At 40.9% G+C, this 17110-nt stretch overlaps 1 protein-coding gene across 2 annotated transcripts; it reads right to left on the bottom strand.

The window, feature by feature from the left end:
- Positions 1-5875: 5875 nt before the first annotated feature.
- On the bottom strand, positions 5876-16862 carry LOC108413314 (procathepsin L-like). 2 transcript variants are annotated; one of them, XM_017685773.2, is made up of 9 exons: positions 16790-16862; positions 16201-16301; positions 11441-11583; positions 11124-11318; positions 10535-10726; positions 9935-10097; positions 9003-9111; positions 6524-6625; positions 5876-6097 (listed from the first exon to the last, which is right to left on the bottom strand). In XM_017685773.2, the coding sequence occupies exons 2-8, from the start codon at positions 16298-16300 to the stop codon at positions 6526-6528; spliced, it is 1002 nt and encodes a 333-aa protein (XP_017541262.1). In that variant the 5' UTR covers position 16301; positions 16790-16862; the 3' UTR covers positions 5876-6097; positions 6524-6525. The 2 variants fall into 2 exon arrangements, with proteins under 2 accessions (XP_017541262.1, XP_017541261.1); XM_017685772.2 differs by having other exon boundaries at positions 16780-16799.
- Between the last annotated feature and the right edge of the window lie 248 nt (positions 16863-17110).

Raw genomic sequence — 17110 nt, 5'->3', positions numbered from 1 at the left:
CTTCAAAAGACAGAGGCTTCACTTTACAATCTAACCTGCTTGCAATCAAGAGGCAACAGGCCAGATTAGACTTTGCTAGAAAACATTTAAAGTCTGCCCAGTTCTGGAACAAGATGCTTTTCACAGATGAAGCCCTAATTAACTTGTACCAGAATGATGGGAAGAAAAGGGTATGGAAAAAGAAGGGCTTATGATCCAAAGCATACCACATCATCTGTGAAACATTGTGGAGGTAGTGTTATTACATGGGCATGTATGGCTGCCAATGGACCTGTGTAACCAGTGTTTATTGATGATGTAACTGTTGATATATGTAGCAAAATGAATTTTGAAGTGTATAAAACTACATTGTCTGCTTGGATTGAGGCAAATACTGCAACAATGGCAAGATGGTGCTTTGTGGTACAGATGAATAATAACCAAAAATTTACAGTGAAAACAAGCCAAGAGCTTCTTATGACAAAAAAATAGAATATTGTTTGATGGCTGAGTCAATTGCCTGATTTTGACCCAATTGAGCATCCATTTCACTTACTGAAGACAAAACTGGATTTCTGGAATTCTTTTCTGTGTGAAGTTTGCATGTTCTCAATGTCAGTGTGGGTTTCCTTTCATAGTCCAAAGACATGCATGTTACTGTAAGTGGCTTAGAAAATGTGTGTGTGCATGCCCACTGTCAAAATACTTATGACTTGACTATAACACTGTGAATATATAATTTATTTACTGTGCTTGTGTGTTAATTTTTCAAAGAAGTCATACAAATCAAAGTATTGTAGAATCAAGCAAAAGTATAATGCATGGAAAGCAGTCTGACAAATGTGGCTAAAATAAGGAGAGATTATAAAAAAGTTGTTTGGCTTTTAAGGAAGGGACAACATTTTACTACATTTGATGGTCTGCTGCTCAGTAGACCGAAGAGAGTGTTATCAGTGTAGCAGTGACAGCTGATGCCATGCTTGTGATTAACTGCACTCGGTGGAAGCATAAAAAATGAGAACAACAGTGGTCCCACAACACATCCTTGCAGGACACCATCCTTTCCTTTGTACAAGCAGAACAAACAAATCTGCTCTTTTCCATTTGTAAACTGACGCTAATCAAGTGCATGCTTTCCTTTGATTCTAATAAGCCTCTTCACTAAGGTGGTGCCATCATAGCATGGGCTTGCATGGCTGCTTTTTGAATGGGCTCAGTAACCTTTCTTGATGATGTTTCTTATAAAGGTAGTAGAATAAAGAATTCACAAGCCTACAGAAACATTCTCTCTGTCAATTTACAGAGGGAATGTAATCTAATTTTAATTTGGAAGAACTTTATTATCCCTAATAATTTATGTAAAAATGCCAGATATGACAAATTGTCAGCGCAGGGTTCTCCTTTAGCAGCTTTAGCCAGTCAACAGCCTGTCCATGTTGTCCACCCCCACCCTCAGTTTTGCCCAAGGTATCTTAAGATTCTTAAGATCTCAGGAGATAAATTAGTAAAAATCAAAAATGTCCCAAATCTATGCTGAGGTTATGATGACTGGTGTCCTCATAAACCCTACATGCATAAGGGACCCACGGGAACTGGCCCTGGCACTTTTTTGTGAGAGGTAATTTTCTGAAATATCACAAACAGGCTAAGCACAGAAAACAAAAATAATAAATTTGTAAATAAGATCTGCCTTTGGAGCTGCGGTTAGCAGCTTTGTACGCTAATTGGTGGATTATAATCTTCCTTTACTTATTAGCTACCATAGCCTTGTAACTCCAGTGCTAAAACTAAACAAGTAAACTTCAGAGGCCAATCATGTCTTGGCTGATCGACTACATTCAGGGTCAAAACTGAAGAATTTGGTTTTGTATTGATCTGATATTAAATATGAATTATAACTGTAGGCCTGTTGTGCCCTATGAGAGTAACTAAATTTAATAAGTATTTGTACTTTAAAAATGTGTATTTTAACTGTAGTTAAAAGAAGACTGAGCAAGTTAAGGTTGAAATTTGCTTTCATTTTCAGTCAGTGGTCAGCATGGAGGCAATTGGATCTGGCAAGATGGCGCCCACCGTGGCAGACGTCTTTGCGTGCTCCTCCTGCAACCGATGCCATTTATGACTTATTTTAACTGTAGTATTTATTTTACGTGTACAGAAATCTACAGCTCAGTTAGTTACAGTAAAGAGGCACTCCTGGAGATCGATAAAGTTCATCATGAACTTACCTTTAGCCTCTCAAACTTCAACTTTCTCTTACGCTTGCACTCCACCGGCACCAGCCAGCAAGGCCCAGCAGCACCACGGGTGAGCGGCGCAGCCGACGAACAGAGCGGCTAAAGCGGAAAGACTGTTGAAAAACATTGTTCAGCTGACTTAGAGCTGCTGATGTTGAAGTGCAGAGCCTTTTATCTGCCAAGAGAGTTCAGCTCTGTGCACATTCTGGCTGCTTACATCCCGCCACACGCGAACTCTGCTGCATGACGCCATCAGTAAACAAGAGACTGCGCACCCGGACGCCGCGTTCATTGTTGCCGGTGACTTCAATCACTGCAAACCTGAGGACTGTCCTCCCCAAGTACCATCAGCACGTGAGCTTTCCGATGAGGGAGAGTAACATACTCGACCAAGTTTACAGCAACGTGAGGGGGGCCTACAGGGCCGTGCCTCGGCCACACTTCGGACAGTCCGACCACATCTACGTGTTCCTCTACCCAGCATACAGACAACTCCTCAAGCAAGCACTTCCAGTGAGTAAAACTATCAAAGTGTGGAATGAAGAAACTGACTTAGTGCTTCAGGACTGCTTTGACAGTACAGACTGGGATGTGTTCAGAACTGCTGCTATGAATGAGGACTGTACTGTTGATCTAGAGGCCTATGCTTCTGGGGTAATGGGCTACATCAGCAGCTGTGTTGAAAGCGTTGTCCCTACAAGGCGCTGCAGAAAATACCCCAACCAGAAACCCTGGTTAAACGGTAAAGTTCAGTCCATGCTACGTGCCCGCCATGCTGCATTTCCATTTACAGCATTTGGCTGATGCTCTTATCTTATTACAATTTGATCAGTTTATACAGGTAGGCGAAGGTGGTGTTAGGAGTCTTGCCCAAGGACTCTTATTGGTATATCGTAGGGTGTTTACCCAGGTGGGGATTGAACCCCAGTCTGTAGCGTAGAAAGCAGAGGTGTTATTCACTACACTAACCAACCACATTTCTCTCATGCAATGCTGAAGACTACAAAAGGTCCAGATATGACCTGTGTAGATCTATCAAAGAGGCCAAGAGACAGTACAGGCTGAAGCTGGAGGGCTACTACACCACCACAGACTCACGGCGCACGTGGCAAGGAATACAGCACAACACCCACTACCAGCAGACAAGCAGGGCAGTTACAAACAGCCATACCACACTATCTGATGAGCTAAATGAGTTTTATGCTCGCTTCGAGGTCCTCAACCCTGGCCAACTGAGAGACACTATGGCCACACGAAACACATCACTCACTGTGATATCAGTGGATGTGTGACAACATCCCCGGGTGTGCACTCAGGGTTTGCTCATCAGAACTGGCTGATGTGTTTGTGGACATATTCAATCTGTCCCTTGCGCAAGCTTTTGTGCCTTCCTGCTTCAAGTCAACCACCATCGTACCCCTCCCAAAGAAAAGTATTGTGACCAGCCTAAATGACTATCGCCCTGTTGCACTCACCCCAATCGTGATGAAGTGCTTCGAGAGAAACAGTCATGACTCACATCCAAGAGACCAGTCCAAACACTCCAGACCCTCTTCAGTTTGCATACAGAGGGAACAGGTCCACAGGCGACCCAGTGAACACAGCCCTTCACACAGCCCTCACCCACCTTGAGGGCAAGGACACGGATATCAGAATGCTCTTCATTGACTACAGCTCAGCATTTAACACAGTCATCCCACACAAAATCTCAGAAAAGCTCCTCACCCTTGGACTGACACCTGCCCTCTGCAACTGGGTGCTGAGCTTTCTATCAGATAGACCCCAGTCAGTCAGAGTCAGCAGCCGCACATCCAGCACAAGAACAGTCAGCACAGGGGTCCCCCAGGGCTGTGTGCTGAGCCCCCTTCTGTACATACTCTTCACGTATGACTGCGTGTCGTCCCAGAACAACACCAGCATCATCAAGTTCGCTGATGATACTACAGTCGTTGGACTGATCACTGGTGGGGACGAGACAGCATACAGGAAGGAGGTGGCTGAGCTGGTGGCCTGGTGTCATAACAACAATCTCTCCTTGAATGCAGACAAGACCAAGGAAATGATTGTTGATCCAAGGAGGAAGCGGGAGCTACACACACCCCTGTATGTTGGTGAGACAGAGGTGGAGAGGGTGAAAACCTTCAAATTCCTTCGGCATCCACATCAGTGAGGATCTCACCTGGTCTCACAATACATACCTCATCATCAGGAAGTCCCAGCAGCGACTGTGCTTTCTGAGAAGGCTGAGGAAATTTGGCATGTCAGCCAAAATTCTCAGCACCTTCTACAGGAGTACGATCGAGAGTGTTCTTACCAGCTCCATCATGGTCTGGTATGGAAACTGCACTGCTCAGGACAGGAAGGCTCTCCAGCGTGTAATCAAAACTGCCCAGTCCATCTCACTAACTACCTCTTCCCCCCTCCCAATCTGAACTGATTTAACCTTGCACTCAACAGCTGCACCTTACCTACACTGTACTGCTGCTGTTAGAACAATACTGTTTACATGTATTACTTGCACAGAGTAATATTGTTTACTGTTTACATCTGTTTTCATCTGTCACTTGATGCACTTTATGAACAGCTGCTACGCTTATTTGCACATACGCACGTGTAACTTTAATTTTATTTCAACTTTGCACATACTGTACACTTATTTGCTTTTACTTTTTACTACTGTTTTTTAGAGTTATTCTTATATTTTCTTTTTTTATTCTCTTAAGAGTATATATGGTGAATGGAGGAACAGCAAAGTAAGAATTTCATTGTACAGTGCAACTGCCTGTTCTGCTGTTCACATGACAATAAAACTCTTGAATCTTGAATTAATTTAATGTGAGAAAACTGCCCTATTACTGGGTGTTGGTGAGAAAACCACATTTACTGATATCCTTTTCATGGTGAGAGTGACAGAGACAGATAGAGGTCTCGCCACACCCTGAGTTTGAATAGTTTTAAAAGTATAGGTTAATAGTATAAAGTGATAAAAATAATAAAAATTACAATAATGTCTATGTCACTAATATAGTTAGCAAACATGCTCATTAGAATTAGGAATAGAATAATATCAATTGTCTTAATTATTACATTGTATAGGTAATTATTAACATTATAACTACTACTTATTGATTGGCCCAAAAGACACTAGTGAGCACGTAAGTAGCCCTGTAGGGCCACCTAGTGCTCCAAAGGGCATCAACAAGCTGGCATCAAGTTTTGTAGCACTGTCAAATACCCCAGAGGTCCCCAAAAGCCCAGTGCCCAGTATCCTAGCACCACCTAGTACTCTAGTACCCTTATACTGCTTGGTGCCTCTGCACCCAAACATTGTATAGTGCTCTGGTGGGCACCCAGCGCCTTACTTTGGTCTTACTGCCCAGTGGACGCTAACAGTTCAGATTCATAGTGTCTAGTGCTTTCAGGACAGTGAACTCTAGTTCTATTTCACCTTGAAAAGATCAAAGAGGATAGATCTAAACCAACTTGTTAGTGAAATGGAGACATCCATTTAACAAGCAGACCTAAGAAGTACACTTGCATATTAAAACTATGCAAACTAGAAATCAGGTGGTCTGGCTCACTTCTATGCTGAAATACACTCATAATAATAAGTGTGCACATGTGCTGGTGTGAGGAGCTGGAATGAATTACAGTCATTATAGATTTTGTGAATGCTGAGAATTTATTATGTTTTGAGCAGTCAGAAACAGTATTTCACATTGAGATTCATTTGGATTTTAAGAAAGTTTAATGCTTAATCTGCTCTGAAAGAAGTGAAAAAAGAAAGGAAAGGAATCAGAGGAAAAGGAATATAAGTTGTTTTTTTTTTTTTTTGCCAGAACTTCCTTATTGAGGTTTTCAAGATTGAGTCTCTCTCCAGTCTGTAGAAAAAACAACATTTAACAGAATTAATTCACATGCTACTCCTTAATGTTGTGTTATATTTAGAGATCATTGAGGCAGTTCAGTTCTAATTCTAGAGGTCCCATCTCAGCTCCAGGAGATCCACTGACCTGCCATGTTCACATTTAAATGGAATTACTAAAACTTCTTCTATACACTCAAACTGTTAAAAGGAATGTGACCAACTGTAAAACATTTTTGGGGCAAAAAAGCAATTATGCACAGTTACAGTGCCGGGAAAAACAGCACAAGTAACTAGACTTTTAATGCCCATTCAAACTCTTAAATACTGGCACACTACGTCTGCATTAAATTTTCTTCAGCATCTGAAACAGGAAGCTGGAGCTGAACCCAACAGTGTAGATCTGTGTGGATGAGGACTGACAACTTTAATGAAGTTTTACCTTTAAACCAGAGGGTAGAAGGCATATGAGGCAATACCACACTGGTTCCTCTTGTTCCTGGACATCTTGATGTAGCCTCTATTACCCCACCTAGTACCCCAGCTGCAAAATAAATTACTGTCAGTGTTGGGTATTTCGTTTTGCCTCCTTATTAAAGCACAATAATCTTCCAGACGATGTTGCACATTTATTTATGCTTCATACATGCACTATAAACACCCCAGTTAACTCTCCAGCTGCAAAGTAAATCTCCGATATTCATCTTTGTCTCCTGACTACTTTTCCCTTCTGCAGGGGTCGCCACCCAAATGTGAAGAAGAGCCATTTTGTCCTTTCAACAGAAATCAAACCACCTTGGGAGCCAAAACATTTTATGTCCATTTTACCATCTTGGCTGTAAATATGTCTCAGTATGTGCTAAAGTACTAATATAGACTAAATAATATAACATTAATATAAAGAAAAATGCAGACATACATTGGTGTGCTGTAATATTTAGCTCAGCTATAGCTGCTTTCTCACATCTCCGGCAGGAAACTGTTCCACAGAAGTCTCTTGTAAAATGTCTCTTAACGTTTGTCTTTTTTGCAAGGCTGAAGTCGCTTCTTACTTGCCAACTTCTTGTTCGAATTTTACCATTACACCTTAAATGAGGCTGTTTCAGGCATCATTTAAGATACGACAGGAAAATGTGAAAAAGAACCTGTCGAATGAGACAACAGCTTCATGATGTTTGATAGTTTAATGTGGTAGATTAAATGCATCAAGAAACCAGCTGGAGTGATTATAAACACAAATGAGCCTATTTCACCAGGAGGGGTGATTACGTCCTACTACTTTAAGCGTTAGCAGGGTAAAATTAACTTCCGCTCCATGTAATTACTGCAGAATCGATTACTAAATCTAGAGTAAAGTACTATAATGCTCACAAGCTGGGCTACAACAGACCTATCTTAGTTTCCGTGCACCATCATGACGAATAGGGAGAATAAGAAGTGGATGGAAGCACTGGTTTACCTTTAAACAGAGCTAAAATGCTGTATGTGTGGTGTAGCCCTGAAGGTGCCTTGCATCTACTTGCAAGTAGTCTCTCTTTGTATAACAGAGATTTCTGTATTATTTCTTTTTTCAAAAGAAAGAAGAGCTTTTTATGTAGCATGAATTTGGTAGACTTTGTTTAGATGTACCTAGCTATGCGAGAAGCTTTTTTTAAATGTAGCTGTTTTCAATAGCTCCTGGCACCAGCTGGCTAACGTGTGACATTTCTGATTTAAATGTAAAGTCTATTTGACAGATCTCACTGAAACTCTCTTTTAGGTTATGTTAGGCTAGCTAATTAGCGCCTGTAGCCTGCTAGCCTACCACAGCTAGAAGAGAGTTTAAATGAAGTCATTAGCAAGAACACCAGCTTCATATGAGTAGCCAACCTTAAAGCTAGCTGGCTAGCTATGTTAGCGATCTGCCAAACAGCATCATCCTTTTAGTTTTGTGGTAATTTCTGGAGGAATACTTGGGGAAATATCTGCCTTTCACTGTTCAATCAAATATGTCACTGCTAGCTAACTTGCATCTTAGCATTGAGATTATGTTGTGACATTTTTCTGACATAGCTAGCTAGTTATTTCTAATCTGGCAAGAGTCATGTAAGGTCTCTGACATAATGTGTCCGCTGTCATTAGCTGCTTGAATTAAGCTGATCATGTAAGAATTATTTTGTTGGGTATTTCAATAGTTTATTTCTTGCATTAGCTTTTTAAAGTTGAGTGGAAAATTCATGTGTGATGCAGAAAGCTGCTTGATGTTAGCTGGGTAATCCAGTTTGGGATAGCTGCGTCTGTCACTTTCATAATACGTATAAAAGTTTTAAACAGAAATATTACAGAAATCACTGGCAAATTGTACAAAGAGACAGAGATCACAGTAAAAAAACAAGACCATCACACACATACAGCATTTTAGCTCTGTTTACAGTTAAATCAGTGCTTCTATCCACTTCTTAATCTTGCTGTTTGTCACGACAGTGCAGGAAATCTGAAATATCGCTGTTGTAGCTCAGTGTTTGAGCATTATAGCACACTACTATAACATTTCGTCATCAGTTCTGCAGTAGGCATATGGAGTTTTATAGCTGAGTTTTACCTGCTAATCTTAAAACCAGAAGTAATCGTGGCTTTTTGTGAAAATGGTCCATGTGTCTTATTGCCGTTCATCTTAAATCTCTCTCTTTGCCTTTTCATTAGCTACTAGCTAGACAAGATGTTGTCTGTGTTGCCAAGGTGGCTAACAGTCTGCCAACCTTCAGGGTTAAAGGGTGAATTAGCAGTTCTACATTAACTCCAGCAAGCAGATTTCCTGCTGTGGAGCTGCAACAGGGCAGTAAAAGAGCCATATGCAACTCCTGAGCCAGATGAATGATGACCCCATTCTCTACTGTGTCCCTGACAGTAATGTGATCAAGAATTGTCTTTGTGCTGTTTACCTGTTCTTGACCAGCCAGTAGTCCTTTCCACCTCTATGAGTGCCGTAACCAACAACCAGGACAGCGTGATTCACCTTAGTGCTGCTGCAGGCTGGCTCATTATACACACCTGTAAATTGAGATTAGAGGCACACAGAGGAGAAACATTTTATTATTCAAAAATAAACTGGCTTGATATTCAGATCAGCTACACATCATTTGAGTGGATTCTGGAAATCATGTTTATATTAATTTAGGGAAATATATTAGGCATCTTGATGTTAAAGGAGCAGATTTTCATGTGTAATTAGAAGGAGATCTTAGCAACAGAAGCTTCAGATGAAGGCTAATTATTCAGAGAGCAATGTTACATTAGGTACTGAGAAGGACTCATCATCTTTAACGTGAGGTTTGTCAGCAAACTTTAACAAAACAATATAAAGAATGGCAGATGTACGAGTGCATTAATATTTATCTTGATACATAATGTTTTAAATACCAATTTTGAGTGCTCCACAGTCCTGTTTAGTCTGGTAATTGTCAGCCGCTAAGCTTAGAAAAGTTAACTAATTAGTTAACAGATCTTATTATTCAGTATAAATCTGCCTGATAGTAGTTTTGACACTGAGCTGTGAGTTTGATCTTCCAAAACATTTTCACTTTCAGGCATTAAACGAAATGAAATAAAAACAGCTCCAGATGATCAGGATAGCGCAAGCCAGGCATTTTAGGCTCCTCTCTGACACCTTTCCACCATTTCTTACTCTAATGATTCTGATTTCTTGCACATTTATTCTGGAGTGTTCTTCCTTTTTTTGACAGAGGAAGAAATGTCTAGAGACATTCATGATTGGGACAATCACTATTTTAGAAGTGGTCAATTTCTTCATATTTGCCTCAACAAAGACAGAATATGGTCGAGAGTACATGCAGGACTGTTTTCTGAGGATTACCTGACTTGTAGAACTGGAAGCTGTGATGAGAGACATCTATAGCTACAGAAATAGGTCCGATTTTGGTCACAGCTTTCTTCAGACAGCGTTCTGAGCGTGGCACCATTCTATAGCCGTAGCACTTAGCCCAAGCTCTCCGATTTCTAAACTTGCACCGCCCTTCCTGAAGAGAGATGGAAACAGTAAGGATGGATTGCTAGCTCTTTGGTTCAAAGTTCAAAAAGACACTTTAAAAAATCATATTCAAACAAAATGTAGATGAACTGTGCCAAAACAACAACAACAAAAAATTCAATGGGGCTGTAAGACTAACAACTATGTCCCCACCAATCAGTACTGCGCAGACTGCATGCCAAATCATCACACAGCTGCTTGCTAAACTGTTCTAAAAATGGGCAAACATTTATGGAAATAATTTGTGTTTAGCACAAATTTTTCTGCTAATGGGCATACAGTTCGCTTCCATTCTTTCATAACTCCTTTAGTGTTGTAATTCTATTGCAAAACTAAAGAAGCAAACTTAAAACAATTAAGTTGTCTTAGCTACATTTTGCTAAATTGATCTATTTTGGCATTATTATATAAATACTGTAGCCTCACCCTGGCCTGGTATGGATAAGTGTACTCTGTCTCCAGGCCTCCACTGTACTTGATGTACGTGAAGGCCCAGTGCGGCCAACCACCTTGACAGCCACAGTTTCCATATCTCCTGGAGCAGTCCACCAGCTGCTGTTCACTTAAGCGTACCAGCATCCTTTTCTTCTTGAACATCTGACCCTCTAGTGCCCCCGTCTGAGGGAGAGAGATGACAGAAACAAACACCACAGTTCAAGACTGCTGAGCCACTCTTGACTGGATATTTTGAACACCACTGCAATATTTCAATTCTGTAGGGATCTATGACCAGATCTTTCTGTAAGACCCAATCTGATTGATAATAAGCAATGTAAGAGACTAATAATCGAATTTCATGGTCTAGCTTTTCCTTGCATAATAACAAATATTTCAGATTGACTTTGGTTCTTAAAGATGGGTCTAATTAAAAACTGAAGGGACATCCCAGTATAACAACCAGCTCAAAAGGTAGGTTTACTTGGACTGTCAAACATTTTCGGCCGTACCACTCACTGCTACTTCAACTAATCCCTTCATCCGGTTCTCCCTCTTTACCTGTCCTGATGTAACTCACCGCACTGAAGGCCCAGCAGGAGCCGCAGTGACTTTGGTCTTTAACTCTGGTCACGTAGCCCTTAGCCCTCCAGTCCACTTTCCTGGGACAAGCAGCACCATCTTCCAGTTGAAGGAATGTAGCTTCACTCTCAATCTCAGACTCGTTGAAGGATCCCAGGCAGCCCTTAAACATCTGCTGGTACTCCTGATTGTCCTGTTGGAGAAGAAGATGGTGAGAGGATTGTGATGACCCAGACGTCAAGCATGTTTACTGAACAGCACATAATAAATAGAGCTGAAGAATATATTTAGTGAACTGTGTATGTGAGATCTCACCATGTCTGCAAAGCGGTTCATGCCGAGTCTGTAGCTTTTGAGGCCCTGGTCAGCCAGCATGTTGTGTTCCAGGATCAGCTTACGATTGTCCAGCCAGATCATCTTACGCTGAGACTCTTCTTCCACTGAACCATAACTCTTACCTGAGAGGAAACATTTTTTATGGGCCTGAACACATGACAAAACAGTGTAAGCTTCGAGTAAAAAAAAAATAAGTATCAGGTTCTTCAGATTGATGGATAATGTGCTGTAGATGGTTCTATATACATCCTTTTGAAAATGGTTCTATACAGCATCAAAAAGGATTCTTCTGCCTATAGTTACCTATAGTTACAAGTCTGCAATGACAAAAGAACCCTTTTGGTGCTATATAGAACCATGTACAACACATTCTCCATCAATCTGAAGAACCATTTCATCATGTAAAGAACCCTTTAATCATGCAAAGGGTTCTTTGAGCGTTCATGCTTCTATATAGAACAATTTTCTGTACTAAAGAACCTTTGAAGAACTCTCATTTTTGAGAATGTTTTTTATGGGAAGCCGAGTTTAATGTGTACATCTCTTTTGAATACACCTGAAGTTCAGCCTACACCCCGTTCAGCCAATAGACCACTGAAGTCATGTCATCATTTCATGGTTGGTGCTACACTCTTAAACCCATAAAAGTAAATCTGGATCTAAAAAGATTTTATTTATGATAATAATTAATTAACTTTTTGAAAACTGCCTCTGTCACATCCTTTTCTAATCAAGAATGTTCCAAAGCTGATTGTTTTTGTCCTATGATTTTATTTTCCTTGGACATCACTGGATCCTCTGAATTATGAGGTCTTTAACAAGTCAACGTAAGCCCACGTAATCCGGCCGGGCTCAGCCCAAAGAGGCAACGTGGGGAGGCCATGTGGGCCCACCACCCGCAAGGTCCAGCATGGGGGAGCGGTGCACTGCCATATTGGCAGTGAGAGATTGCGGGGAGGCCCTAGTTGGCCTAGGCCCCTGCAGCAGAAACTAGCTCTTGGTACATGGAATATAACCTCACTGGGGGGGAAGGAGCCGAAACTTGTGCAGGAGGTTGAGAGGTACCAACTATATATAGTTGGGCTCACCTCTACCCACAGTGTCGGCTCTGGAACCAAACTCCTGGATAGGGGTTGGTCTCTCTCCTACTCAGGGGTTGCACAGGGTGAGAGGCGCCGGGCGGGTGTGGGGATACTCACAAGTCCCTGGCTGGTGACCAGGCAGTTGGAGTTTGTCCCGGTGGACGAGAGGGTCGCCTCAATGCGAATTAAAATCGCAGAGAGTAAAACTTTGACTGTTGTCTGTATGCACCAAACAACAGGTCAGAGTATTTGGCCTTCCTGGAGCGAGTGGGCGGGGTTCTGGAAAGGGTCCTGCCTACAGACTCCATAGTCCTACTGGGAGACTTCAATGCTCACGTTGGCAATGACTGGGAGACCTGGGGAGGCGTGATTGGGAAGAACGGCCTGCCCGATCTAAACCCGAATGGTGAGTTGTTATTGAACTTCTGTGCCAGGCATGGATTGTCCATAACGAACACCAAGTTCGAACACAAGGATGTTCATAAGTGTACATGGTAGCAGAGCTCCTTGAGTCAAAGGTCAAGGAGCGACTTTGTGGTTGTTTCATCTGACTTGGGACCATGTTCTGGTGCCAAGAGAGGTGCTGAGCTGTCCACTGATCACCATCTGGTAGTGAGTTGGATCAGATGGCAGGGAAGACTGATGGTCAGACCCGGTAGGCCCAAGCGAATAGTGAGGAGGGTGTGCTGGAAACGACTGTCGGAGGCCCCTGTTCGGATTGATTTCAAGTCCCACCTCCGGGAGAGCTTTTCTCATGTCCCAGAGGAGATAGGGGACATGGAGTCTGAATGGACCCTGTTCAAAATCTTCATTGTGGAAGCTGTCAGGCGTAGCTGTGGCCAAAAGCTTGTGGGTGCCTGTCGGGGCGGTAACCCAAGAACCTCCTGTTGGACACCGGTGGTGAGGGAGGCTGTCAAGCTGAAGAAAGAGGCCATTGGGGACTGGTTGGCAAGAAGGACTCCCGATTCAGCAGATAGGTACCGACAGGCAAAAAAGGTGGCAGCTGCAATGGTGGCAGAAGCAAAATCCAGGGCATGGGAGGAGTCTGGTGAGGCCATGGAAAAAGACTTTCGTTCGGCCTCAAAGAGGTTCTGGGCAACTGTCCGGCAACTCAGGAGCAGTCGGGGTGGCTGCGCCCAAGCTGTATTTGGCAAGGGTGGAGAAACACTGACTTCAAATGAGGATATTGTTGGTTGGTGGAAGGAGCACTTTGAGGAACTCCTTAATCCGGGAGACATGCCTCCCTCAGATTGAGGAGGAACAAAGTGGATTCTATCACAGCCAGCGGTCAGCGTATTACAGCTTCTATATACACTGGTAATTCAGTGCAGCCTTGGCAGTAGAGTATTTGCATGCAGCTGGGGTGAGTACTGCTTTGTTCAGCTCAGCAAAACTGCAAATAACTATGTAAAGTGTTGTAATATTTGACTTTTGTCACTACTGTATTGAAATACATGGAATAGAGTCCAGTAAACCCAGTTGAGCTTTTGTAAAATGCTTTATTTAAAAAGAGTTATAAGTTCGAAGCTAAAACTGATCTGAACTGTGCTAACGTTAGCCTCTTTCTTTAGTCGTATGCTGGCTGAAGCATGTACAGAGACTTTTATTATGCTTGCCATACTCATTACAGGTATGTTCTATTTGTGTTTTAAAGTGTATTTCAACAGTATTAATGTGCACAGCAATGGTAGCTGGTTTAACTAGCTTGTCTTAATTGCACCATGTGGTCTGGGTGCCATATTTCATGTTCAGCACCAGATTATTTATAGATTATTTACAGATTATTTATATTTTACCTTTTCATTGATGTTTCACTAATTGAAAAAGGATGATGTAGCAGTAAAATATAATTCATATTGATACTGTAACAATTGACCCTAATGGAAATGTAAAATGTAGGCTTATATAAATCTAAAAACTGAACATAATATGGAAACACAAGCATTTTCACCACTATACGATCATAGCAATTTGTAAAGGTAATTGTATTATTTTCATGAATTTACATCTGTAATGTCATTGTTTTATTTTGGAAATATACATTCACCGGCCACTTTATTAGGTATACCTTTCAATTGATCGAATGATTAAGGCAGTTCTGAAGGCAAAAGGGGGTCCAACCTTTTACTAGTACTAGTACCTAATAAAGTGGCAGGCGAGTGTATTTAGACCAATTGGTTGCCATACGCATTATAGGAGGCAAACAAAACTGCATCATCCCAACTCCATCTGTGAGAGAGTGAGAGAGAAAGAGAGAGAAAGTGAGGAAAGTGGCGCAATAAAAAGATAAAGTCAGAGAAGGTTTGTGAGAAAGAGGAAGAGCAGAAGTGTATGTGTGTGTGTGTGTGTGTGTGAGAGAGAGAGAGGCAGAGAGAGAAAGAGAAGGAGAGAGAAAGAGAGGGAGAGAGACAGAGAGTGCAGCAAGATAGAAAGATAGAAACAAAGACAGATGGCAAGAGAGAGAGTGAGAGAGAAAGTGAGAGAAAGTGGCGCAATAAAAAGATAAAGTCAGAGAAGGTGTGTGAGAAAGTGGAAGAGCAGAAGTGTGGGTGTGTGTGGGTGTGTGTGAGTGAGGGAGAGAGAGAGAGAGAGAGAGAGAGAGATAGCATGGTACTAAATTCAGGCCAACCTAATCCACTGGAAAAAAAGAATAATTTGAATTGATAAAAGCAAGTACAGTAGCTTAAATCCAACCTGAGCTCGATGCTGTAAAAAATATAGCTGATATTTGGCCGAGCCCTGCAGAGCTCTAACAGCGTTTATCAGGGCACAAAATGCTCACAGTATGTTTTGTTTTAGGTTCAGCTTTTTTTGCTTAACCTACAGTTTTTGTTTGGTTTTATGAAAGATGAGTTTTAGTCTAAGACTGAAATATAATAAATAGCTTTTAGAATATATAAAAACTACAAATAACCTGTTGACAGTACTTGTGCAGAGGAATTTAGTAACAACTTTAGTGTTTTTAGCAATTAGTGTTTGTTGTCTGTGACAGTGCTTTTACTCGTTTCTTTTGCTTCTTTATGATGTTGTTTATGAGACATGCTGAGCACGTTCTCATCATAGAACCTCATGTTAAATAAAAAACTAGCAACTTCACATTTTACATTTTTGCTGGCTTTTTGTAACTTATTCTTCGCCTTGCTATAAGGATTGTTTGGATTTCTGCATGTTGTTTCAGTACATTCTTTAAAAAGATGGTTCTTCGAGGGTTCTTTAGTAAAGAAAAATGGTTTTATATAGAACCATGTACATCCAAACAAGCATTTGCTTGATTAAAAGGTTCTCTGCATGGTGAAAGGGTTCTTCAGATTGACAGAGAGTGTGCAGTAGACAGTGCTATATAGAACCCTTTTGAAAAAAGTTCTATATAGCAAACATTATTCTTTGTAACAAGCTTGACATCATTACATGTGCAGAACCCTTTCTGGTGCTTTATAGAACCATATCAAACACATTCTACATCAGTATGAAGAACCATTTCAGCATATAGAGAATGATTTAACCATGTAAAGGGTTTTGTAAATAAATACTTTATTGCTTAAAATCCAATTCCTTCAGATATATACAGCTATTCTAATGTATATGCAAATTTAGTCTAATGCCTCAACCTGATGGAGATAGTCCATAAAAAAAGCAGATCTGATGTAAATTTCTCACCAAACGTTTGTTTCCAGACATCAAACTCCAGATCTTCCACAGAGACATTGGCTGCACTGGCCACAACCACAAGAGCGGTGACAGCGAGCAAAACCCTCATTCTTAACAAAGGTGAACAGAATAATTACATACACTGACAATAATGTGAGGAAATATTATCTAACGTATAACTTATCTTTCTTTTTTTAATGATCTGATTGTGCAGAATCTGTAAAAGGTGTAAAAAAGAATATATTAATTTTTAAATAATATAAATGTAATATTATAATATATATATAATATAATATAAAAATATAATAATTTAAATAAATAAATGTATTTATTTATTCATTGGTTTTATTTAGCTAGTTAGTTACTTTTCATAAGGTTCAAGTATCAGACAGCAGCCAGATAATTAACAAATGCTTCATTTATAATCATAGAATTTGTGCAGTTCATTTCATGGAGCTTTAGTTATTTGTATCTTTACCTGCTGCCTTTTTCTCTTTCTCACAAGTTCTTTTTTATGACAAACTTTTTTCACTGCTTTGTTTTTAGGTTAGTATTTGTCCTTCAGTGTAAATCTCTGAAAGCCCTTACCTGTATCTACCTGCTCTGCAGTCGTGAAGCTCTCTGTGTGAGTGGGTGTCCTGGCTGGCACTGGCTTTATGCTGACTTTATCTGATGTAATCTGTCACTCTGATACTCATATCTGTGCTAAAGATACTGACAGATACACGCTCACCACAAACTTCGACTATCTGAGACCAAAAAAGATGAGAGCAATATGACTTCATGCATTGCAGCTGCAGTGTGGAAACCTCAGGTCATTTTAAGCCTTCAGAGAAGACATGATGATTTCTGTGAAATAAAAATAAACAGGTCTATACTGTTCAGTTTTCTAAAAGAGAATAATCAGTCGTGTTGTATT

The sequence above is a fragment of the Pygocentrus nattereri genome, chromosome 10, assembly GCF_015220715.1.
Source record: "Pygocentrus nattereri isolate fPygNat1 chromosome 10, fPygNat1.pri, whole genome shotgun sequence".
NCBI lineage: Eukaryota > Metazoa > Chordata > Actinopteri > Characiformes > Serrasalmidae > Pygocentrus > Pygocentrus nattereri.
Note: the sequence above shows the minus strand (reverse complement) of the source record. Positions and strands in the feature narration are given on the sequence as shown.

What these genes read in the sequence shown, in the direction of transcription:
- LOC108413314 (XM_017685773.2), bottom strand. Translation starts at nt 16,300, where the DNA reads ATGAGGGTTTTGCTCGCTGTCACCGCTCTTGTGGTTGTGGCCAGTGCA. An exon ending in CTTCCAGTTCTACAAGTCAG is followed by an intron (nt 9,112 to 9,934) that starts GTAATCCTCAGA and finishes CTCAATTTACAG; the next exon opens with GTGTGTATAATGAGCCAGCC. An exon ending in TACTGGCTGGTCAAGAACAG is followed by an intron (nt 6,626 to 9,002) that starts GTAAACAGCACA and finishes TTTATTTTGCAG; the next exon opens with CTGGGGTACTAGGTGGGGTA.